Here is a 25,987-nt window from a genome sequence, read left to right on the forward strand (position 1 = left end):
TACAGTGTAAAGATTGTTACTTATGTTGTGTGTTGTGATACAATGTCATTGTGTTAGTGTTTTATGTTCACTAACAGTATGATACAGTGTAAGGATTGTTGTGTTGTGATAATGTCTTTCTGTTAATTGTTTTCACTAATAATATGATATATTATAAGGATTTGGTGTGTGTTGTGATACAGTGTCATTGTGTTAGTGTGTTGTGTTCACTAACAGTGTGAAACAGAAATGTTACTATGTTGTGTGATAATAATAATTGCTTACACTTATACAGCGCTTTTCTGGACACTCCACTCAAAGCACTTTACAGGTAATGGGGACTCCCCTTCACCACCACCAATGTGTAGCCCCACCTGGATGATGCCAGAACGCTCACAACACATCAGCTATCAGTGGGGAGGAGGAACAGAGTAATGAAGCCAATTCATAGATGGGGATTATTAGGAGGCCATGATTGATAAAGGCCAATGGGAAATTTGGCCAGGACGCCAGGGTTACACCCCTACTCTTTTTGAGAAACAGCCTGGAATTTTTAAGGACCACGGAGTCAGGACCTCCGTTTTACGTCTCATCCGAAGTACAGCGCCTTTTTAGGGTATACTGTATGCCGTATATATAATGTGGAACCGTCTATTTATTGTCCTATTGAGGAAAGGCACATAGATGCAGATCAGTGGTACAGTAGTCACCGGTGTGGCGAGCAGACGCACTGGGTTTCTAGGCTTCGCGCCCCAGCAGGTGGAGCTGCGGCTGGTTTCGCTGGTCCCGCCCCGGCGCCGCTCCTCCAATAAGGACCAGCAGCCTCACGCGCACGGCGAGGCATACAGGCCGAAAGAGAAGAGGGAGACACCGGGAGAGAAGTAATTACACCGGCACCGGGGGGGATGAGACTCAGTGGTGTGCAGGACTGTTTCATTAAAAATACTAAGAACCCCGGCGGAGTAAGACGGAGATTCGGAGCTGAGCCGCTTGTTGTTTAGCGCTGCGGATCCGCACCTGCAGACTTACCTCGGCAGGTAAGTACCTCTCGTCTCCTTTCGGACAGGAGCCTGGTTACCGCAGTTTCGTGAACAATGGCTCTGTTTTCTTCTTGGAAGCAGCGATTAATTAGTTCGCATGCAATTCAGCTACAGGCTTGGTGCGCTGGAAGCAGGCAGGCGAATGAAGTCTTCTGAGCCGTGGCGGCTGTGCGAATATGAATTATAATTCGGTGTTCGCTGTAGAGCTGTAGGGGACGTTTTGTAGATCCCCCTATTGTAAAACGCAGCCTTCTTCCCCTTCCTCCTGCTCAGGCTGCTACCAAAGACTTAGACACACTGGTTATTGATCGGTCAATCGATAGCAAGTGAGCGCCTCATTAATATGGTGGATGATGTGGTTTAGCTGACGGTTCTGCACTAGATGTGTGATCAGCGCTCATTTAAGAGGGTGCTGTAGCTATGCAAACTGCGGTTTAAGCGGCGATGCTATCTTTGCAGAGCGCTTTACCCGTGACCTGCTACAAGAGCTGAGCACAGATAAACATGCAAATAACTACAGCGGAGCTCCATTTTCTCTGTCGCAGCTGCCGGAGAGGGGATTCCTTCAGCCACCGAGATTGTGCCTGCGGTGCGAGGAAGGGAGGCAGGGCGCACGCTGTAGGAGCGCTCCACTGCTGACGGCTAGCAGCCCTGCTTCGTCCCCGTGTCCCGCTCTGAGGCAGGAGGCAGGCTCCTGCTCGTGTGTGCGGCTGTCTGACTGGGGAGGCCCGGCGTGTGCGGGGACATCATCTCCAGGCACACCTGGAGGAGAGGAGGGGGGTCGCTGTCACACTAAAACACGTACACGAAGCCACTCGGAGAGACGGCACCGCTGCATGGAGGTTTCTTCTGTTTTTCTGAAGGAGAATGCTGCGACCTTTTAAAAAGACTTGGGGAATGTACAGGACACAGCCTGCCACGGATTTGCTGCGCTCGCTGTCTGTGTGCATCATTTCAGTAGATCGGTTTAAAGTCACTGGCGTGGTAGTCGTGCTGCTTTTTCCTGTGTAACAGACGGAGCGGGAGAGAATTGTGACCCTGGGTTAATATTCGGGTGTCTTGACTGCTCTGTCCTGGGAGTACATTATTCGTTAGGGAAACGCTGGTGTCGTGCGGTGAAGTAAAGGGAGATGTAAACGCTGCTGAAAGGATTTTAAAGATAAGCGTTTGCTGTGGGATTAACAACATGGACCGGGCCGAGCCGGACCAGGAGTCCAGTGATCCCTCAGTCATTGGGGCGGCCGGGCCGAACCGGCTCCGACCTTCTTCGTACCGGGCTCTTAGAAGCGCCGTATCCAGCCTGGCCCGCATCGATGACTTCTACTGTGAGAAGATTGGCTCCGGCTTCTTCTCGGACGTGTTCAAGGTAAGACTGGTCTTTCTGACCGCTTTAGCCTGAGTGCGTCCTGTCCGGGTATGGACGTACAGTACTGTACTTGCACCTGTTCACCCGTCTCGTTTAAACCTCAGCCCACTCGCTTCTTCCAATCCTCACTGTCGGCCTGCTTATCTTTCAGTTTGCTGGAGAACCTTGGCGATGAGTTCAGACGTTTGAATTGAGACCTTTGTGTACCGTTGTTACCCTTAATGAAATGTGGGGCATTTTAATTCACTTTAAATTAGACCGCTTGTTCTATAGTTCGATAACTTATTTACCGGAGTACAGTGTGTGATCCCTCGGCAATGAGTTGACAGGCGGTTCAGCTAAGTTCTTTGCGATGAATCTTGCTCTGGGTTCTGCAAGTGGGGATGTGTTATTTGTGCTAATACAGCAGATCTGACCTCATGGCGAGCTTTAACGCAAAGAGCCAGCTGGGCTGATCAGCAGCGAGCGCCGAGCTCGGAGCCGCTGTCCCGTGACCTCGGTAAGGTGCTCACCTTGACGGAAATTATCGCGTGGCCCCAGGGCTAAACAGACGGCGGAGTACTGTGGGAGAAACTTTCTATCACGGAGACCAGTGATGTGCGTCTAGTACACCTATGTACTGTATATGACAACCGTTTGAGCCATTTGTAGGATTTTACAAGTTGCAGACTGTTTTCACAAACTATTCCCAGCAGCCATATCACCCTGCAACTCACAACTGGCAACCCACTGAAGCTAAGCAGGTGTGAGCCTGGTCAGTACCTGGATGGTAGACCTCCTGGGAAAAAAGGTTGCTACTGGAAGAGGTGTTAGTGGGGCCAGCAGGGGGTGCTCACCCTGTGGTCCACGTGGGTCCTAATGCCCCAGTATAGTGATGGGGACACTACACTGTAAACAGGTGCCGTCCTTCGGATGAGACGTAAAACCGAGGTCCTGACTCTCTGTGGTCATTAAAAATCCCAGGGCGTTTCTCGAAAAGAGTAGGGGTGTAACCCCGGTGTCCTGGCCAAATTCCCGTTGGCCCTTACCAATCATGGCCTCCTAATAATCCCCATCTATGAATTGGCTTCATTACTCTGATCTCCTCCCCACTGATAGCTGATGTGTGGTGGGCGTTCTGTCACACTATGGCTGCCGTCGCATCATCCAGGTGGGGCTGCACATTGGTGGTGGTGGAGGGGAGTCCCCATTACCTGTAAAGCGCTTTGACTGGAGTGTCCAGAAAAGCGCTATATAAGTGTAAGCAATTATTATTATTATTATTATTATTATGGATTTAGCAGAATTCAGTAAAGTCCGTTTTAACATAACTCGCTTCTACAGAAGACAGCACCAGGTAGATACCTTGGCCAGTGGGAGTCCTAATCATTGTCTTTTTTTTTCTGGCATAAGAGACCCCAGTTCCTTGGCTCATCAGTATGCCTTGCTCAGGACCCTCCAGCTAATGAAAGCTGAAACAGATACAGCTGCGTGTCTAACTGAATTAAAAGGGGTTTGTTGGTTTGGGAACAGGCCCCACAGCTTCAGCAGACTGACAATCTGCTGGGTATGGGATGGCCCTGCTGGAGGTGAGCCCTGGCCTTCTCTACTGAGTGGGGAGTAGTGAGCTCTCCTGGTGCATCACAGCTCCCTGCCAGCTCCTGTCTTCCCACAAGGCAGACCCACAGTCAATTACAGTTTGGGTGTTGTAATTATCACCACAATTAAGCAAATCTGCTTAGATGCTGCCATGATATTAGGTCACCTCCTTTGCTGTGATTATCTGCTATCATTCATATTGCAGACAAATTACAGCTCTGTTTCCTATCCTCATTTGTTTCAGAATTTAATTTGATAACTACATGTGATCCATGTCCTATCAAAGTGTTTGTGGAGAATGACAATTACAGCAGCATTGTTAGTGTGGCATTTGGAGCTGACTGTACAAACAACAAAGGACAAACTCTGCATAATCATAGCCTAGCACTCCTGATTACTTACACTTGAGTTCAGGGTAATGCAAAGCAGTAATTATGAATGCTAGTAAGGTCTCACCTGACCCAGCTTAATTGTCGTTCTGTGCTGTGTTTTTTTAAGTGAGTTGATCTTGTGCCATCCGTCTTTGTATTTTCCAGCACTGTGTATACAGTCAGGAGTCACTTATGTGCTCCTGGATGCTGAACAGTTACAGACCCTGAAGTCCCCCCCCCCCACCTCACAAAGCATGTGGCAGTGCCAGCTGCACTGTTGCCCAAACCCCAGGGTGCCCAGAGTATCTGTATCCGTTATTAACTCATTCCGACGGAGGGCTTGAGCTGTTAAATTAGGATGGTGGGCATTTGTACTCCATCTGAGCACGTTGTGCTGTTTGTCTGTAACTGTCTCCATGATCAGTGCTTGCTGGGTGTCTTAGAATGCATGTTCAAATGTATAGCTCTGTGTGCACATTGGAAGGGTTGTGCGCAGTGTCAGCGGGCTTGTAGCTTTAATACCAGTCTCGGGTCTGCCGGGGTCTGCCGAGTGTTCTGGCATGGCTGGTGTCAGAAGTGAAAGGAATGTGTTAGAACTCGTTTGTTGTAAAATGAGACCGAGATAAGTTGGCAAATTAAAGACGGAAGCTTTCTCAGTAACCGTAAACAAGAATGTGAAACACTCAGCTCCAACCATTCAAGGATATCTTTCCTTAGTCTTGAGAACAGGGTAACTATTTGTATTGTATGTGCTAAGACATGGGCCATGCTGCGTGTTAAATAAAGTACACATCATAGCACTGAATTTATCATAAATCATTTTCGTTTGCAATGATGAACTGGCTATGCGTGTCCTGTTAGTGTATGTTGGACATACACCATGGTGCTCGAGTTCTATCTGCTAGATTTTTCAGTACCAGGGAAGGTAAGGAGATACAATGTAAAGACAAATCTGTAGAGAGGCTATTTATTTTGACAAGGGTTTTGAGAGTTCCTATCTGCAGTGGAGCACACAGCAGCCATCGTGTCCATTACTGTGGTCAGCCTGCTGGCCTGGAAGTCAGGAGGACAAGGTACCACAATGAGGGCTCTGCGGTGCTCAGTTGAGCCCAGTGTTGAGTAAGATCTCTGCTCACTGGTGCTGAGCATAGGGCTGGTCTGCTCTTGTTAGTGAGATTCACGTGGAGACTTGTATTTTGTCTGTCTGCTTGCAATTCTGCTCGTGAATTTGCTAATTTAATTTCCTAATAACATTTCCTAATAACCGTTGTAGAGCTGGATTAGTACCCACATATGTCATTATGTTCTACTTGCTGAAATAAACCTGCAATACCCATTGTAGTCAACCTTACTAATTCCCTTTAAAATCTCTCTGGATTTGGGAACCACTGGTTCCTGTGCAGGGATATGACTCTAGCAAACTGTTTCCCAGCTCGCAGTAAGATCTCTAGGAGCCCTGCCTCCTTTTCCTGTGCTGGGGGTGAGCTCTGTGCCAGACAGCTCTCACTTTGCACACTGGTGCTCAGGGGTACTGTGGAAGCTAACTGGTGATGTGAGCTTCATCCTGTGCTACTGTTCTCCTAAGCTCAGCTAGCATGAAAGGTAATTCAGTCTTGGGCTATAGTTCTATACGAAATGGCAGGAATGTGTTTATTTGCAAGGGCGAGATGTGCAGATTTGTGGTGGCGGTGGGGTGTGGTTAGGGCTCTGGGCTTGTGACAGTGCGTCTGTTGGTTCAAGTCTGCACTACAGCCACGTCTGCTGCACCCCTGAGCAAGGTGACAACTTAATACCATAGAAACCGGCCTGAGCTCTGGCTCTGGACTAGACAATGTGTGAAGGAGCAGCAGTGTGAAAAGCTGACCCACTGTGTTGCTTCCTGAGACTGGGCAGTTCAGCAGGAAGTGAGTTCCCCTCCCCCCTCGCACAGGAAGTGGAGCAGTCCACTGTGTTCTGAGTGCGACCTTGAGCCCGAAGCAGATCGCTGAGGAGAACTGCTGGGAAGGTGATATCTGGACTGCCTGCTCCGAGCTTTTAACACTGGTGCTGGGCTCGCTGGCTGTGTCTCACAAACACAGCCTGCGTCTGCATTCTCTAGAGACGTCGAGCTGGGCCATGATGTCCTCTTCTGACAGAGGAACTGCTTCTGTAGGAGGGACAGGCACAACAGCCACACCTGGGTCTGTCATACTGTGCATCCAACCGAAGATTAGACTGCAAATTGCATTATTAAGCATCTGCAGTTTCCAAGAAGCGAACTGTTAAATCTGTAGGAAACTAATAAATACGGTCCTGTTCAGGCTTCCGTCTTTGCTTCTTTGGCAACTCGGATGACGTCAGAAGCCAAACAGTTTGTCACCAGCCAGCTCTGGGTTGGCGTCTGTCTGGGAGTCTCACTGAGGCCTGCCCGAGCTTGTCTTGCCTGTTGTACTTAACAGCGATGGGTTTTGCAGATAAGATAACACTTACAGTATGCTCTTAGTCCTCTTCACTGGGCTGAGATGCAGAGACTCTTGCCCTCTGAGGCCACACCAGGGTCTGGCTGTGCTGAGTCTCCTCTGAAAGAGTGGCGTGTCATATCAGCTGTGTTCACAGTTTCTTGGAAAAATTAATATCCATACCTTATAGAACTCAATATGTGAGCGTTTGTGAATGGTGGGGAGGAAGTGTAGCTCTTTATTGTAATGAACCAGCCCAGACTTCAGTACACCTGCACGATAGCTGTCGGACAGATCCAGCCTTAATTACGGTAACGGATAGCAGGCTTCTGCAAGAACATACGACAGGTTGCAAACCCATCCAACTCGTTGGGTTGTTTGCTAACATGCATTGTTTTTATTTGTACTCAAATTAATAAAAACAGGTGCCCATGTAATGTGAACCTGCAGGTAGGAACTAATGTTCTCCCCTGGGGGCATATTTATTATCTGAGAGCAGTGCAGGTAGACATCACAACTGATGGCAGCTGTGGCTGAAAATTCGGGCCTCCCTGCCTGCCCATCAGCTGGTGAAGGTTTGTGTGAGCTGTGGCTATGCTGCACTCCGATTGCTGTCTGGATCCTGGAGTCTGGCTCTGCTGCGTCGCATTCCGGTCGATCGGGGGGCCTGGATGGACTGTTGCTCCCCGCTGGATGATGGGAATATCGAAGACGTGAACAACCTGGTGCAGTCCTGTCTCACAGACCAGCGGTTCGTTCTGTCTGAGCTTTGCTTGACCTGGTCTAGCAAGACACTGGCTTCAGGGGGATAGTCAAGCAGCTCCTCTCTGTCCTGGAGATGCAGATGACCAGGTCAAATTGAGTACCTGGCCTGGATGCTGACCTGGCGCCATGCTCTCTCTGCATTATTGTGATTGCAAAACTAAAAGCACTGGATTGGTGGATGAGTCTTTTCCTCGTGTTGTCAGAGACAAGAGGTGGATCATATTGACAGCATTATGAAAAACAAAGCTGCTGGGGTTGTCATCACCATTAATATATGGGACCCAGTTCTTAATGATAACCACCCTTTTACTTCTTTGTATTGAGTCTGCTTGTGAAATCGTGAGCATCTGTTTTTTCCCCCCAGTGTAAAACAAAATCTTGTAAAGCCAGATTGAACAAGATTATTAGTTAATTCTGTCTCGCGTCGCTCTTAATGTTGTGGTCTTTCTAATTCCCACGGTTAAAACATACTGCTATTTAGAGCAAAATGTGGTGGGCCCCATCCAGGCACTGTTCCAGCACAGTTTAGTCAGCTAGAAAAGTATTTGTTTCTATAGAAATTGCCAGTCAGTGAGCTCTGAGGACAGACAGCAGGTCCCTCAGTGGCCAGATCCGTGATGCATGCTGTGCTGTGAGCAGGGTGGACTGGCAGACAGCAGGTCCCTCAGTGGACAGATCTGTGATGCAGGTCCGTGATGCAGGCTGTGCTGTGAGCAGTGTGGACAGGTCCCTCAGTGGACGGATCCTGAATGCAGGCTGTGCTGTGACCAGTTTGGACAGACAGACAGCAGGTCCCTCAGTGGACAGATCCGTGATGCAGGCTGTGCTGTGAGCAGTGTGGACAGGCAGACAGCAGCTCCCTCAGTGGACAGATCTGTGATGCAGGCTGTGCTGTGAGTGGTGTGGTCAGGCAGACAGCAGGTCCCTCTGTGGACAGATCTGTGATGCAGGCTGTGCAGTGAGCAGTGTGGACAGGCAGACAGCAGGTCCCTCAGTGGACGGATCAGTGATGCAGGCTGTGCTGTGAGTGGTGTGGTCAGGCAGACAGCAGGTCCCTCAGTGGCCAGATCCGTGATGCATGCTGTGCTGTGAGCAGGGTGGACTGGCAGACAGCAGGTCCCTCAGTGGACAGATCTGTGATGCAGGTCCGTGATGCAGGCTGTGCTGTGAGCAGTGTGGACAGGTCCCTCAGTGGACGGATCCTGAATGCAGGCTGTGCTGTGACCAGTTTGGACAGACAGACAGCAGGTCCCTCAGTGGACAGATCCGTGATGCAGGCTGTGCTGTGAGCAGTGTGGACAGGCAGACAGCAGCTCCCTCAGTGGACAGATCCGTGATGCAGGCTGTGCTGTGAGTGGTGTGGTCAGGCAGACAGCAGGTCCCTCTGTGGACAGATCTGTGATGCAGGCTGTGCAGTGAGCAGTGTGGACAGGCAGACAGCAGGTCCCTCAGTGGACGGATCCGTGATGCAGGCTGTGCTGTGAGCGGTGTGGTCAGGCAGATAGCAGGTCCCTCTGTGGACAGATCTGTGATGCAGGCTGTGCAGTGAGCAGTGTGGACAGGCAGACAGCAGGTCCCTCAGTGGATGGAGCTGTGATGCAGGCCGTGCTGTGAGCAGTGTGAACTGTGTGGACAGACAGATAGCAGGTTCCTCAGTGGATGGATCTGTGATGCAGGCCATGCAGTGAGCAGTGTGGACAGGCAGACAGCAGGTCCCTCAGTGGATGGAGCTGTGATGCAGGCCGTGCTGTGAGCAGTGTGAACTGTGTGGACAGACAGATAGCAGGTTCCTCAGTGGATGGATCTGTGATGCAGGCCATGCAGTGAGCAGTGTGGACAGGCAGACAGCAGGTCCTTCAGTTGGACAGCGCTGCGATGCAGTCTAGGCCAGGCTGTTCTGTGTGCTGTCAGCCTGTTCATTGGCCTTTGGCTCGTACTCTGCATGGTCCCCCAGGGTCCTGGAGAAGGGAAGAAGAAGTGATGGAAAGAGACGGCTGGTGGAGGTGGTGCAGTGAGCTGGGGGCAGTGCTGTGTGGCTGGCCTGGGTGTTGATGAGGGCGGATTAGTCTCTGTAGTGTGTGGGTTAGGACACGGGGGCGAGTCCTGACTTGAATATTGGGCTTAAAGCAAAACTTTTTGTTGTGTTTTCTTCTTCCATTCAACTCAAGTTAAGGCTTGCCGTCAGTAATGCGGAGAGAGGTGCTGGATCTGACAGGACCTTATGCAAGCTTTTCGAGCTTGGGTTGTAAATGCTGCACTCCCACCTCATCCAAGCACAGCACAGGACAGGAGAGGAGGGGAAACAGGCTTCTGTCCTGGAGCCTTTCTGGTGCAGTGCTAATAGCCCATCAGACTTGGGGTCAGCTAGAGGGGCTGGGTCTGTCCAGAGTGCTGGGCTGGTCAGCAAACAGGCCTTGTCCCTGGGCTCTGAGAGCAGTGGTCCAGGAGGACTGGAGTGGGACAGCAGCCTGTAGTAGGAGTTAATTTCACTTAACATGGGAGAAAATAATTGCTACTGTAAACGGGCCTCTTTTGCTCATGCAATTAATTATAATAATTGCTTACACTTATATAGCGCTTTTCTGGACACTCAAAGCGCTTTACAGGTAACTGGGACTCCCCTCCACCACCACCAATGTGCAGCACCCACCTGGATGATGCGACGGCAGCCATAGTGCGCCAGAACGCTCACCACACACCAGCTATCAGTGGGGAGGAGAACAGAGTAATGAAGCCAATTCATAAATGGGGTTTATTAGGAGGCCATGATTGGTAAGGGCCAATGGGAAATTTGGCCAGGACGCCGGGGTTACACCCCTACTCTTTTCAAGAAACGCCCTGGACTTTTAATGACCACAGAAAGTCAGGACCTCGGTTTTACGTCTCATCCGAAGGATGGAGCCTTTTTACAGTATAGTGTCTCCATCACTATACTGGGGCATTAGGACCCACATAGACCGCAGGGTGCGTGCCCCCTGCTGGACCCACTAACACCTCTTCCAGCAGCACCTCTTCTAGGTTTTTCCCAGGAGGTCTCCCATCTAGGTACTGACCAGGCTCACACCTGCTGAGCCTCAGTGGGTTGCCAGTTTTGAGTTGCAGAGTGATATGGCTGCAATTAGTTATAATACTGAAAAGTCACCAGCTAAATCTGTACCTTTATAGGAGATCATTCTGCAGTGCACAGGGAGAAGGCAGAGCTGTGATGGCTCCAGGTACAGGGCAGCTCAGGTATGCGGCTATCATCCTGTCACTGTTTGCTTGTGATACAGCTGGGTGATAGCTGGACAAAGAGCTGGAGGAAAGTTCAGCTCAGCGTGAGGCTGGATGGGTAGGACTCTGTTTTTGCTCCAACTAGATTCCTGATACAATCCAGCTTCGGGTGTGCGTGCATGCGCTGGCCAGGCTGGGGTCTTTTCTGAAGGGGATCCCTAGCCAAACGAGTCAGACGGAGAGGTGTGCTACAGTAGAGGCCTGACTACCTCCGTCAGCATTGTGCAGTCTGGGCACCTTGACTCTGTCTGTGGGTGTCTGGCACTGCTTGCCACAGTGAAGAAGCCGCTGGAAGAAGGGTGACATTCTAGCCTTCGTAAGCTCGTAGGAACCAAATGCCCTCTTCTTGTATACAGTATAACCCGCCAGCCTTTCCCTGCTCCCTCCCTGGACAGCCTGTATGAGGGCAGGGGGGTGGGGGGTGGCACTGTGCTCTGTTTCTGTTGGCAGTTATATGGGAGAAACCGGGCCATTAATCAGTTGACAGCAAGCTAGTTCCCCATTGATAAGCTTTATTTTCCTTCTCGGCACTGATAAGGCCAGGCTGTTTTCCGTGTGCCAGTGCGAGTCTCCGCCTGCTGCCTGCTCAGTTTAGGAAACCCAGCTGCTGTTCGGCCTTCACTTTTCATGAGCCAGCTACCCGGCTCATTCCGGGACTCAAGAGCACTCGGGTTCTTTGTAAATATCCCTCTGGGCAAACTTGAGTGACGATTTCACGTTTTTAAACAAATGTTGGCCCCAGCTGTTTCAGTCTAAGGGCTTTTGTACATACTGTATATATGCTACTCTCTTGCCACTTGCAAATGAGCATGCTGCTTGAAAAAGCGTTTTTTTTTTTACTCTGAGTGTTTGCCAGAGGCGTTGTGACTCTGTTCATTGGGAATTTGATGAACCATCACAGGCTGGAACTATGACTGGTGGTTAGTTTGGGTTCTTGCTTTGATTTAATCTGGGTCTTGTCAGACCGAACTGAAGGTCATGAGTGAAGCTCGTTAGGAGAAGAGTTTTGATCCCTGATGGACTGTGACCCTGGTTTCCTCGTTGGCTCCCACTGCTATTGCAGTGCTTCACCAGGCACCAGGCTTTTAAAACAACTTCTTTTCCCGTTTTAAAATCCACTTTACCTTCCTCCACAGTGATGTGAGCAGTTGATCACCTTTCTGTAGGCTGTCTGCCGGATTGACGAATGTGTGTGGGTGCAGCAGAGCCCAGTCCCTGGGCTGCAGAAATACAGCTGTCTGTACGGTAGAGTAGCAGCAGTCCCCAGTGCAGAACTGACTGATAAATGCCAGAAAGAACTTCTGAAAAGCTACAGATGAGAAGAGGCCCTTCAGCCCCTCTTGCTAGTTTAGTCATTAAATAGCGAAGTGAATATAAAGGTTCATCCAGCTATTCCCTGAAGGTGCCCAGAGTTTGGACTTCAGTCACCTGTGTGGGAAGCCTGTTCCAGACACTCACAATGCCTTGTGTAAAGACAAGCTTCCTACTGTACATCTTTCATGAGCTCCTCTTCAGCTTCAGTTTGAGACACCATGTCCTTTTTTCACTTCCCAGTGTGAAGCAGTTCCCTTGGTTAACCCTGTCTTTACCCCTTGGGCTCTTCTGTTATTTATGTAAATACCTCTTCTCAATCGCCTCTGTCTGGATCGTGGAGGTTTACCTCCTTTTACCCATCTCTATATGACTGTGCCCAGGCTGGCTGTAATAGCCTGTCTGTGGTGTGGTGACTGAAACTGAAACCCAATTAAGTGAGGTCTTACTAGCGTTCTGTAAAGCCAGAGTGTGGAATGGGGATGTAGTCTCACAGCACTGCTCATGTCGGTGCCGAGAGACAGAAAGTGCAGCCAAGATGTTTGGCTTCTCAAAACTACAGTATTCTTTCTTTTGGGTCCTTTGGGGCGGTTCAGTGGCTCTGTGGCTAAGGGTCTGTGCCTGCGGCTGGAAGGTTGCCGTTTCGTATTCCGCAGCCAGCAGAGGAATCCTACTCCATTGGGCCCCTGAGCAAGGTCCTTAACCCCAACTGCTCCAGGGGTGTTGTATAAATGGGTGACCCTGTGCTCTGACCCCAAGCTTCTCTCCCTGTCTGTGTGTCTCAGGGAGAGCAAGTTGAGGTATGTGAAAAGACAAATTCCTAATACAAGAAAATGAATATGGCCAGAAAAGTGAACTTATCTCATCTAGATGTTTTTAATTGGCTTTGCATTGTTTCAGTTCTACTTTCAATATTTTTTAAAGGAACGGTGCTTCTGCACTTGAAGGAGGTTTTGTAACTCTGGTGGTATGGTCTGGCCAGCGGGATAAGTATTTCTCTCCTGCAGTCCTGATGGTTGGAATTGGGCTGGTAGTCACTGAAGAGTGTGATGTAGTGCCATCTCCCCTGGATGCTCCTTACAGGCTAGTGATGAGGATCGTTACAGGATGTTGGCCAGCCTTTTCCTCGATCCCAGGGTCTCCCATCCCTTGAGTGTGCCACGGAGTGTGTGTTGGGCTGAGGATCTACCGAGCTGAACCGCCCCGGAACCTACTGTACCTGAGACTGAGTGGCACAGGTCAGGACTTACCACTGCGTTCCCTGAATCGGTGGTGCATGACGGCCACCCCCTCTTCCACGAAACAGTGCTGCTGAGCCGCTCACATTCACTTGATTGTTAATTCTGGACTGAACGGAGAATTGGTTTCATTTTGGATCGAAGACCCCCGACTCGAACGGTCTCAAGTGCCTGTACTACTCCAGCATACCAGTGGCACATGGGCTGAGCAGTGTTCTTTCTTTCTGTCCTGTGCTCTATCTGATGCAGCACGATGCTCAAAATGTTAACACCCCCCTTTGGCCCCCTTCACACCGAGCCAGTACCGGATGGGTTCTGGGGCTGGAGTTTCATGGGTCAAATTAGCCAGTGGAACACTCACTCAGAGCTGGCCCACAGGGGAAGATCACCAGGGGAAGATCACCAGGGGAAGATCACCAGGGGAAGATCACCAGGGGAAGATCACCAGGGGAAGATCACCAGGGGAAGATCACCAGGGGAAGATCACCAGGGGAAGATCACCAGGGGAAGATCACCAGGGGAAGATCACCAGGGGAAAGATCACCAGGGGAAAGGGGATGCGAGCTTCAGGCCAGTGGGCCTGGTGGAGACCTGTAATTGAGACAGACCGTTTGTGGGGTGTGCACATAGACAAGGGGGATACAGATTGACGGGATGAAATGATGCAATGGCAGGTGTGCTCTGTAGGCATGTGGTCTGTGAGGTCAGAGGCTCAGTGGCCTGAATACTGCTGTAATGCAGATCAGGGGAATGGTGGGAAAGCCAGAAAGCCTATTAGTGCAGAGAGCCTGGCTTTGGAGGAGAGAAGCTAAAAATACACATTGCCCTAGGACACTAAGCACGCACACGTACAGTCATACACACACTGAGTTGCCTGTGTGCACAATGAAGGATGTTGCTGAACAAACACAGAGGTGACTGTTTGTCCTGCTCCAATAAACAGTTTCCAGACTCTCACTGAAGAAATGTTTATTCTCCCAGGTTAAGGGAAGCTACAGTATTTGTAAGTTCAAGATGATTGAGATATGACATTCCTGAGTGAGTCTGAAGTATCAATCAGACTGTTTCCAGTCTGAAAGTGAAACCCAAGGAAATTAAGTTCTAGCATCACTCCTTGTAATGAGGGGAGTTAGAGTCATTTGAGTATAGCTGTGTTTAAACAGAAGGCTTAAGTACAAGAGAACAGCATTCAGTTGGACAGAAATGCAAAGTGAAGCTGTGTGGGACAATCTAAAAACTGTAAATAAACAGACTGCAATGATAGTCATTCTCTCTTTAACAGAGCTGTATGTGCAAACACATCCAGGAGCATGAGAAACCTCACGAACATGGGTCCTGTAATATTCACTCAATCTTACTTCAGTAACTGGTGCACAAGTCCAGTGGCAAATTATTGGAAATTCTTTTTCTATTCTATTTTAGTTTACCGTGTGAAACAATTAGTTAACTGTATCATTTTGACACTGTTCTTGTATATATGAGTTAGTTAAAACCTTAATACTTTGTGTCACAAGATTCAAAAACCAGTATGCTCTCTTGCAATGCAGGACAAACATTCTAAATCATTGAGATCATTTTTTTTTTACTTCACATGATGAAGTAACACAAACACCCATGTCATGCTTATTTACTTTGTGGTGTAGCAGTTCCTCTTATGGGCTTAGTCGCTTTGAAAAAACAGCTTTAGATAAAAATATAGCTTAATAATGTTTTGCCTTGCATGCACTTTGTTCTACAAAGTGCTTTAGTGTATTTCCAAATTCCAACATTCAGACATAAAGAACACTATAGCATTGGAAAATGTAATAATATGGTGTTAATTTTGTAGCGTATTCAGTTTTTAAAAATGCATTAGACAAAAAAGTAGGTTTTGATTACTTTATTAAGCTGGATTGGTACATGGGTTCACTGGTAGAAGTGCTTAAGAAGACCTGCCCTTGACAGCCCCTTATTACTTATACTGATAATGTTCCATTGTCCTCTGTATTGCAGACTGGGTTTCCATATAGTCAGAATGGATGGTGTGTATTTCCCCTTATCTCCTGTGTTGGATGGAAACTCTACTGCTGATTTTCCTGGCCTGGCTGCCTAGTGAACACCTGCTCCACAGTGGTGTGTAGAGATCGGTATTGCCACTGCTACTGATGAGGGTTGGGCCTCGAGGGGTAGCCCGCTCACTGCATTAACGAGCAGGGAGTCATCAGTCACCAGGACATAGTTCCTCGTTACAGTGCAGTGCATTAAGCCTGAGACACTCCCACTCCCACTCCCACACTCTGGCTGGTAGCAGGACAAGGGTGGAGAGGAGATCTCCAGGTGGGACTGACTTCGAGAAACAGCCATGCAGTTCCAGGCAAAAAGGGAAAAAAATCTAGCAAGCTATAGGAAGAAAAAAGTTTTCCAATAAGGCTGAAACCATTTCTTGGTGTGATTCTCAGATTCACCTCGCTAGTAGTCAGTGCATTGACACCTGATGGGATCTTCCGTGTGGCTGACTTGGCTTGTACTGTACGAGAATTCATCTGGTGATTCCTCACCTGACTTAGTGGAATAATAAAATCTGGGCTGGTTGTGGTCGTCCTAGTGTGCAAAGTGCTGGCTGGTGGTTAGACTACTGCTCCATGGCTGCTGTTCAAGAGTGCACATGCCTGCCTGCCTAGCTGCTGCAACTGCTTGCCCTTGTTAGAAAGGAATTGTCTGCAGGGATTTTGTAACAATTTCAAAAGTACATAGAAGAGTACAGTAATGATCAAATTACTCAGCCAGGTTGTTGAAGCTGACGCCAGAAGTAAACAAGATGTCCTCTGGTGAGCTTCTAGAGGAGGATTTGAAGAACTTGTGATAAAAATGGACTTGGTTATCCCTCTCCTTCACACTTTAATAGTTTAAAAGTTGAAGTACAGTAAAACATTAAAAAAGTGTAAAATCCTCATGTGCAAGCGTGGGGCCCTGTTGCCGTCTCTCATTTCCGTTGTCATCTTCAGAAAGGGAACAAAGATCTGATCTAAGCGTTATTTCTCTGTCAGTATTTCATCACCAACCAATACTTCAGTATCTGTTCTTGCTTCATATCTGACCACACTCCGCCAATATGAATGCAGTCCAAGTCCTGACTTGTGGCGCTCTGCTAGAGTTGACGCGTCACAGAATGGATGGGAGTGCATGTTCCCCCTCTGTTCCTCTGCATCTTTCCAGGGCTGAGCATGAACGACTTGGTTACCCCACTACTGGTGCGCTAGGGTGCAGACTAGCCTGCACTAGCCCGGTGACTGGGCTTGTGCAGCCGAGGGAACTTGGTCACTAGCTGTGCCCTGTTGGCACTGGTTCCCGCAAGACTTAGTGTCGGAGCTGGTACTGTTGTTCAGAAAGGCAGTTAAGGTATCTTGTGGGTTCATGCTGACTGAAATCATTTGAGACCTTATTAACTCCATTGCTGCACTGCTTTGAACTCTTGTCACCCTGCACTGTGGATTCGGGTGGTGTTGCGTGTGATTAGTTATTGTTTTGGGCAGCTATTCTAAATGCTGTGCGGAATTTTATGTTACTGTTTGTCGCTTGGGTCTTGCAAGTCAAGTTGCCATTTTCAGTTATTCATGGTTCATTGATGCTGCTGTTAGTCCTGCTAGTTCACCTAACACGGAGCTTGAGCCTGACCTGTCCTCCAGGTCATTTCCTAAACCAAGCTCGGCTCAATAGACCAACTCAGCAGTGAAGAGGAAGGTGGGGGGTGGGGGTGCTCTTCATGTTCAGTCACACAAGCAGACTTGACCTTGGAGACGTCACAGACGCACTGATTTTATTCCTGCCTCTCGGTGTTTTAGGGAGAGAACAGTGAAAGCATAGCTCTTTATCTGTTAATTCCGTTATTAGATTGCCAGGATCACTTGAGAAATGTCTCTTAAAAGCTGATGAAGCTAAAGTGAAAGACTGGCTAATTAAAATGAACTACTGTATGCTATGGTAAGCACTACAGTCATTACTGTTTATGTATTGCTCTGAACTGTATTGAAGACAAAATGCCACAGTCTTTGTGTTTCTGTTCCAGCCAACATGCATGTATCCACCATGCTGGGACCAAGTATGTACAGGAATGGCACAGCGAGGTCCAGGTGTGGAATGCTGTGACAGGACCGTACAGTCCTGTGTGCTCTGTTATTGGCAGCAGCAGTGGGATCCCCTTGTGTATTCAGTGATGCTTACAGTCTACAACCAGAGCACTCAGTAGTTCTGTTAAACATGGTAGTTCAAAACACTTGCACAGTTGCGGTGATGCTACAGTGATACTTTGACTGGTTGTTATAGCACTTCTTTAATCTGTCAATGGCCTTTTCTTTCAAGAGTGTTTCAGGCAGTCGCGTTCAAAAACCAACGGTTATACCCGCACTACTGTAAGCAGTGATGATATGCCAGCACGCACATTGTACTTGAGGGTCTTTCTAAATTTCATCTCGTGTGTGTAAAAGCACTGTCTTTCCATCATTTGCATTCTTTAGACATACAAACTGGTGAACAGGGCTCAGTTTCCCAAGGGACTGTGCTGTTCATGTATCACATCAGAGGTGTGGAAACTCCAGTGCAAACGGTCAGATGGTAAGAGTCTGAGCCCTACTGGTGGACTCTGTTATATGACTCCAGCCCTAGGACACTAAGCCTTTACTGACAAATGGGATTTTTGCATGTTTTATTCCATAAAAACCCCACAGCAGAATTTCTAGAGCTGATGTGACAAAAGAGCCAAGAAAACAACTACAGTCCTGGAATCAAATTCCTGGTTTCCCTGCAAGTCCTTGCTTGACTCTGGGGCTCAGTTCCTACCTGTTCTCTCTCTTTGCAGTGGCATCCTGACTCACACCAAAGGTTTGTTTACTGTTCCCCACAACTCCACTGGTTAAATCACGTTTATTGAAGTGGGGAAAATCCCTGTTGTGCTGATTTGAAGGGGTGTTGAATGATTTTTGAAAAATGATCGGAGCTGGGCCTGTGTGGAGGGAGGGAGGAGAGGGAATGGGAGAAAGAAAACAACCTGGCGAGAGAGCCAGCAGCTATATCACCCTGCAACTCACAGCTGGCACACTATACTGTAAAAAAGTACTTTCCTTCAGATGAGATGTAAAACCGAGGTCCTGACTCTCTGTGGTCATTAAAAATCCACAGTGTTTCTCAAAGAGTAACCCTGGCGTCCTGGCCAAATTTCCCCTTGGCCTTTATCAGTCATTGCCTCCTAATAATCCCCAACTTTGAATTGGCTTCATCACTCTGTTCTTCTTCCCACTGGTGTGTAGTGAGTGTACTGGCACACTGTGGCTGCTGTCGCATCATCCAGGTGGGGCTGCACATTGGTGGTGGTGGAGCAGAGTCCCCATTACCTGTAAAGTGCTTCGAGTGCAGTGTCCAGTGTAAGGAATTGCTTAATTGTTTACCCAATTTCTTATTTTCCCTGGTTGAGCAGCTGATTCGTGTCTGAAGAGACCAGTGCATAAGCATAGTGGGTTGAGTGGAGAGGGGTGGGTTCACACATCCCCGTGAGTGTGTTGGAGGAGGATACAGGGCTACCTCACTGGGCGCAGGAAGAGGACTGATATTGCACAGGGGTGAGTGATCTGTTGCACTGGCTCTGATGAGGACAGGACTGGCCAGGTCAAAGCAGTTTCTTTGGTGCATGCAAAGGAATGAGTGCAGTGTTCTTACTGGGCCAGGATCTGCCTGATCTCTGTTGTCGCTACACCCTAGGATCTGGGGGTCTCTGCTCTGGCAGGGTGTGGGTGTTTCTGGTGTCGTTAGCGAGAGGGACTCGTGGATGATGTGTGGCTGCAAGGATCAGAGAGGTGCGGCTCAGGTTCTTCTTGCCAAAAATGTGAGGGCCTAACTATGTCAGAGCATGCCTAGCTTTTCCAGGGAAGGAGAGGGTGTGGGCACTCATCAGTCTGTTTTTTTGTGTGGAGTGATGTCCATTGAAGTTCAACAGTATATCAATTGAAACGCACAGTTTTCCTGGGCTAATGACAGGCAGGGAGTTGTGGGACTGCATGCTCAGACTATTAAATTTTCTGAGAGGCTACAGTCCAGCTTGCCTTTGGGCAGCAGACAGGGAACTGTTGTTGGAACTGCATGACACAAATGTTTCCTTGCAATGTGGTTACACAGAAGCTTTATACAAAAGTGTGGTACTTAAGAAGAAAGCATCTCAATTTCTCTCGTTTGGTGATCATCATCTCCTGGAATAGAACAAGGAAATGCTTTGTGGAAGCAAAATGTTTCTGGATTTATTGCTTTGATATAAGGGAGTTTGACTAGCTCTGGTCACTTTAAAGAGGTGCGGGGTTGTCTGTGATCTGGGAGAGAGGACTGGTGTGATCTGCTGGTTGAAGGTTTAGTGAGCAGCAGCTGGAGCAGGTCCTGCACTCTGCTGTGTGTGTAAATACACAGCCTTTATCTAGACCCAGAAATGTGTCCACAATTGCAGTCCAATTTTCCTGCTCCCCTGTTGTGTGAAGCACTAACATCTCAGTACTCTGGCTTCTAAGTTGCTGTCATGGAACCTGACTGTAGGAGTGAAGTGACTTTCCAGCAGCTCTTGACATAGCTGGGAGAACAGTAGCTGTAGCAGAAGCAGGAAGTAAAGGACAGTTAGGAGCTCAGTGATCTTGGGAAGTACTGCAGCCTGCTTCCTGTAAGATCCCAGGGAAGGATGTTTCTTTCTGCACCCTGAAAGCTCTATGTTGGAAGAAAGGGTGACACTGGACGATGCAGTACGCTTCGTCTTGGCCACTTCACGACAACGGTGAAGTTTGACTTTGTCCCTCCATGGCAGCATCTGCGTTCCTCAGTCAGACCTTTGCTTAAATGTATTGTTGATGCCAGCAGGACCAGATCCAGGACAAGCAGGAAGGCTAAATGATCCCAGATGTTCCTTTGTACTTCCCTAGAAAATGTACTTGAGAGAGGGCTTTGATTTATTTACTTCTGGGCTGAATTTGTTCTGCTGTCTGAAGAGTCCTGGGGTAGTTGTATTGGATATTTAAAACTGGCAGCAGTACGTGCTTGTAATTAGGGAGACCAAGCTAAGCACTCTAATGGGATGTAAGATGTAATCCTCAAGGTCCAGACAGACACAGTTCTGTATCTCAAACTGTATATGCTCATGGTACCAGGAAGTCTGCTGCAAGCCCATGAGGGCAGTGCTGGCTATATAGTAGTACAGGATTTATGAGGGTAGGTCATGTGTATCTTCTGTAGAATTTCTTAGCTGTTTGAGATAATAGCTGGTCAGCAGGACATTGGCATGCTTTGCTTGCAGCCTAAGATAATCAGGACTAGAACATCTGGATTCAGTAGTGTGGGATTTAATGAGGCAGGATGCCAGAGTGGTAGATATTGTATGCGAGGCATGAAGGATCAGACAGTTCTTGATATTGGGTTATCTCAACCCCCATCTTTGCATTTCATTTCAGTTGAAGTTGGAATCGTGCAAACCCAATTTGCTATAGCTCCCTTTGCAGCTGTTTGCCACAGAGCACTTGACAGAATCATGTAACACTTAACACCGATGTATGGCAGTGATAACAAATTGAAGAGACGGGCTTGCTGCGAAGCGATGTGCAGAATTGTTTCTTTTTTCCTCAACGCTGACAAGCTCCAGCTCCGCGACCGCATTAATAAGGAGAGGATACAGCTGTGGCCAGTGCAGATGGTCTTTCCAGACCGCCGCGCCTTGACGTGAGGGGCGCGTGGCCAGGCGGAAGGCGGGAGTGCAGTCACGTTGTGCTTGTTCTCTCCCTGCAGGTCAGGCACAGGATCACTGGCCAGGTGATGGTGCTGAAGATGAACAAGCTGGCCAGCAACAGAGCCAACATGCTGAGGGAGGTGCAGCTGATGAACCGGCTGTGCCACCCCAACATCCTGAGGTCAGCTTGACCTCCGATGACCATCTCTGAAGGGCTCATAATTGAGATATGATTTAAACGCCACCTCATTAGCACAGTGTTTTCAGTCCTGCTGTTGGTTACTGACCTGGCACCTACTGAGGTCATTTCAGCTATTAACTGCCTTAAAGTCTGATTGACAATGAAAATAATCTGTGTGTCTCCTATAAAATCTCTGTCCCCACCGGAACATTTTAAAATATACCAGTTTGATGGTTAACTGCCTAATGTTAATCTGAAACAGTTTTTCACTGTGTAGCTCCTCTTGGGACTGTAGTCTCAAATTTGTGCTTTTCATATGTCAAAACTCGCCTCTCTGTCAATCTGTGAGTTTTCAGAAAGGCTCCAGAAATGAACTGGTGGCGCTCAGTACTGGGAATCCCAGTCACAGTTCGCATGACCCAGGCTTATACGTAGAGCTCATTCTGCACTAGGGGTACAAAGGTTTTGGTTGAGTCTTATTAGTTCTTTAAAAAATCCAATTAACTACAAGAATTAACTTGGCAAGAACAGTTGTATGTTGACTTGCCTTGACTCGGCCGTACACTGGTGCTTTCTCGCTGGCACCGAGTTTCTCCCGGGCCTTCCCTGACACACTGGCATACTGGCATGGCAGCTCTGGACACTGACTAGCAAAGGTAGCTGCTGGCTGCAGACATGGTTTGGAACTGTGCCCTTCAGCACACTAATGTTGTTCTTTCTTCCTCTTGACCCCGTCTGTGTCTGCAGGTTCCTGGGGGTGTGTGTTCACGAGGGCCAGCTCCACGCTCTCACCGAGGTACTGTCCTTGGGGCTGCAGCCTCTCTCCCTTGGGCACGTCACTGCTCTGCACGGCAGTAAAACAGGGCTCTTCGAAAAAATACTTTTTATATGGTCAGACAGCACTACACATGACAGCTCACTTGCTTGTTTGTAGTGGAGATTACTTGCACTTGGTGCTGCTTACAGATTACATGGTAGACATTAAAATGTTTTCAGCACTATATCATTTATTTAAAAAGAGAATTTCAGAACCTTTGCCAGTTGTTACACATAGATTGGCACTGGTACTTAGTGTAGCACCAGACTGGTGGACTTGTAACTGGGAGGCTGTGGGATCTAAATGGGAGTTCTGGGTGGAACACTGCTGTCATGCCCTTGAGCAAGGTGCTTCACTCGGATTGCTGTAATAACATCCCCAGCTATGTAAAATAAAACACTGTGTGGTGATACTCTTGAGCCTTTCAGTAAATCCATAATAGTAATAGTAAATGTTTTAGAAGGTGCAGTTCATGCTTTTTATGTTAACTGACCTGTATTCTTCTGTAGCTTTCCAAGAATGTAACCTGATTGGATTTGAAATGAGACTGAAGGGGACAATAGCTCTGTCCTGACTCAGGGCTCTGCTGCAGTGTTCAGTTCTGAGTAGCTCAGGCAGCTGGTCTCTCAGAACAGCCGGAGGCTCTGCTGCCTCATGAAAGATTCAGTAGGCAGGTGTATCATTTTTCATTCAGCAAAGCAAAGAGCATCTTTTGTCACCTTTGACCCGGACACTGTGTGACTGATTGGCCTAGGCACTGTCACTGTCTCCTTGTCGCTAAGTGTGTCACTGTGGCAGTGTTTCACTGCAACCCTACCCTGGTGTCTTACTAATACCAGGTCTCTACCAGGTCTCTAGTGTTACTTCAGTGGGAAACATACTGTTCCTGCTCGGATTATTGCATCACAAACAAGAGAGACGTGGTGTTCCTGCTCTGATAATCGTGGTTTATTCTTATCTCTCGGGGCCCTCAGAAGAGAGTTACATAAACCCACTCTTCACTATTCCAGTTAAAAGTTGAGAGAGAACATGACAGTGTCTGTCACTCTGTTCCTGCCAGTGTTTTTCAAGTTAACGGTTTGTGTTTCTGCAGATGAGTGATTGTGGTTGGTTTTCAGCTCTGTTCTCCAGAAAACTGTACAAGTGGAATTGCTGAGAACAGTCAAGAGATTGCTGGTTGTTCCAGGCACTGGTGGTGGTTTTTTGGATTAAAGGGACAAGTGCAGAAAAAGCAGTTCATCCTGTTGTATTAATGAAGTAAAAGTTTTTTTCAAGCTTTACTTGGTTGATTAATGATTAGCAGTTTCTAAAGCTTTTCAAGCATTAATTGAGGATACCCCCTTTTAAGATTTTACTGAATTAAATGGTGTTTATTGCACTTTATTAGCATCTTTGTTGTGTGTGACTCTGTACTAGTGTGATTTGTTGTGGATTTTTGTGAAACCAGGGCTCCTCTGGGTTACAGTGGCTCCTGCTGTGCTGTAGCCCTGTTCTTTTGCAGTCAGGGTCATATTGCCTGGGGCAGTGAACAGTTAATTACCCACAGAGGTGCTCAGGTGGTCTAAGAAGAGTGAGACCAGCCCTTGGGGGTCAGATTGAGGGACAGAGTCGTGCCCCAGCGGTCTCCCTTTTGCTGAGCCTTCATTGTTCACTGCAGTGTATCACTGTAAGGTTATTGTTCCTGCCACTCATGTTGTTGCAGTACATTAATGGTGGGAACCTGGAGCAGCTGCTGGACAGCGATGTGTACCTGTCATGGGCGGTGAGGATGGGGCTATCTCTAGACATCGCGCGGGGACTGCAGTACCTGCACAGCAAGGGCATCTTCCACAGGGACCTCACCTCCAAGGTACAGCCTACAGGCACTTCATGACGCACTGTGCACATTATACAGTGTAGAGAAAATATTCACTGCCAAGCCACACTGTCTATACATACAGTACCTCACAGACACGTCATGCACTCTGTATAAAGACATGTATCAATAATGCATCTGGTCACTTTGTATATACTGTACTGTACGTACTCCACACAGCTATGAACACAGGAAAGGTTACAGTAAAGAGGAGGCCATTCAGGCCACCTAGCCTGTTTGTTAGTGCTTAAGTAGTCCAGGGATCTCATCCAGCTGTTTCTTGAAGGAAACCAGGGTATCAGCTTCATATACAGTGTATAAACACTTTTTTTGCAGTGTATATACAGACAGAGAGGAACCTCCCTCTGTGTATATAAGCACTTCAGACTATTCTTCTGCAGACATGCACAAGTCTAGGTGAGGACAATGACATACAGTATCCGAAGAAAATGTCTAATGTTTGATGGGTACACCTTCACTGCCATTCTTTTGTTTCACTCGTGCACATAAAAATTGTGTCCACTTTTACTGAAATATGAGGCTTTGGAAACTACCCATTCTCAATGAAGCCCAATGCAGGTGAAGGCTGGTGTTTGCCAGCCGTGTTGTACTGTATATCTGCTCTGTCCACAGAGATACTCCTTCATTCACCCACATTGGAACTCCTCTAATGAACTAGATGTGAAGATCTCAGGAGCCTCTTCATTTTGTCTCCAGTCTTCTCCTCTCTCTTTGTCCTCCTCTTTTTTCTCTCTCTGCCATGTCTCACTCCTCCTTCTCTCTCTGTCCCTGCAGAACTGTCTAGTGCGCTGTGAGAATGGGCTCTTCACTGCTGTGGTGGGAGACTTCGGGTTGGCAGAGAAAATCCCTGACTACAGGTCAGTCTCCTCCCATCCTAAATAGCAACAGCAAATCAGCGTTCAAATTACAAGTTTTGTTGGGTTTGCGTCTCTTGACTGTGGAATACTGCTACACTACTGACCTCTTGGATTTTCATGTAGCTCTGATGGCTAATGCCTCTCTCTCTGCATCCCATACATTCTCCTCTCTCCAGGCTGTCTGCAGACTTGTGAGCACTTTATCCATTCTGGTGGTTTGTCATCGACCAATACTGCATAAAGTGTTGCCTCCATGCAGGATATGGTGCCATTTACGCTTCTTTGCCAAGATGCCAGTGGTCCAGGTGTTGTCTTTGTCTTCCCTCCAAGGCTGGTGGCTGAGCTCTTTGAGAGCCTGCCAGCAGATGGCGCTGTTTCAGGGAGAGGTCTGGGCTTCGAAGTGCTGTGTGGCGGCGGGAAACAGGGTGGCCGCTGTTCAGCTGGGACAGAGAGCATTGATGAGAAGAAGCCCAGGGCGAGGTCTTGACTTGGCTCCTGGATTGGTGGAGGTGTTTGCAGGATTTTTGGGAAGCCTTTGCTTTCCCTTGTATTGTAGTCAGGTACATAATTTACATTCAGGTGTGTAGCTGTGTCAGCATGCTACGCTGTGAACACCTCTTGCACCTCTCTACCTCTCACACCTGAAGAAGGCTCCACGGCTGAAACGTTGTGTTTTCTTTCTTCTTTTTTTCAGCATGGAATAAACCTATTGTTCCTTTACATAATTTGCAACTGACTTGGTCAAACGACATTGTCACTAATTCTCCATCTGATTTCTCTTGTTGGCTTTGTGTTCTGTAAGTGTTTTCTGTGGCATACAAATTCTATCAAAAGAATTAGTTCCAGGGTAAGCTCCTTGCCACACTGATTTTGGACTCCTTTAAGTAAAGCCTGCTAGGATGTTTGCAAGAATCAGTATGTGTGTCTGTGCTTTGCTCGTTTTTGTGCTCTGCCAGTTCGCCAGCTCCCACTCCATGTGCCTGTTACTTTCTGCGTCTGTCACATCACACACTGCACTGCTGGCCTTGCCTGTGTTTGGAAACAGCTAGCAAGTTCCTTAGTCATTCAGCCTTTCTGAGACCCAATGGGTTCCGTCTTAGAATCTTAGAGTTAAATGTTTCTAACGTGTCCGGAACAGGCTGATTGATCTGTAATTCCTCTTGGCGCTGCAGCT

The 25,987-nt window shown here is 48.0% G+C and overlaps 1 protein-coding gene across 1 annotated transcript in view; it reads left to right on the forward strand.

Moving 5' to 3' along the window:
• The first annotated feature begins 396 nt into the window (after positions 1-396).
• The window catches only part of tesk1b (testis associated actin remodelling kinase 1b), a 37,100-nt gene continuing 11,509 nt past the window's right edge, over positions 397-25,987 (forward strand). The window contains exons 1-6 of the mRNA XM_088632532.1: positions 397-1,016; positions 1,565-2,385; positions 21,142-21,263; positions 22,011-22,059; positions 23,783-23,929; positions 24,731-24,813. Coding sequence (XP_088488658.1) covers positions 2,206-2,385; positions 21,142-21,263; positions 22,011-22,059; positions 23,783-23,929; positions 24,731-24,813 — 581 coding nt within the window. The 5' untranslated portion in view covers positions 397-1,016; positions 1,565-2,205. The remainder of the gene's footprint in view (positions 1,017-1,564; positions 2,386-21,141; positions 21,264-22,010; positions 22,060-23,782; positions 23,930-24,730; positions 24,814-25,987) is intronic.

Source organism: Lepisosteus platostomus, chromosome 1, assembly GCF_059453375.1.
Source record: "Lepisosteus platostomus isolate fLepPlt1 chromosome 1, fLepPlt1.hap1, whole genome shotgun sequence".
Taxonomy (NCBI): Eukaryota; Metazoa; Chordata; class Actinopteri; order Semionotiformes; family Lepisosteidae; genus Lepisosteus; species Lepisosteus platostomus.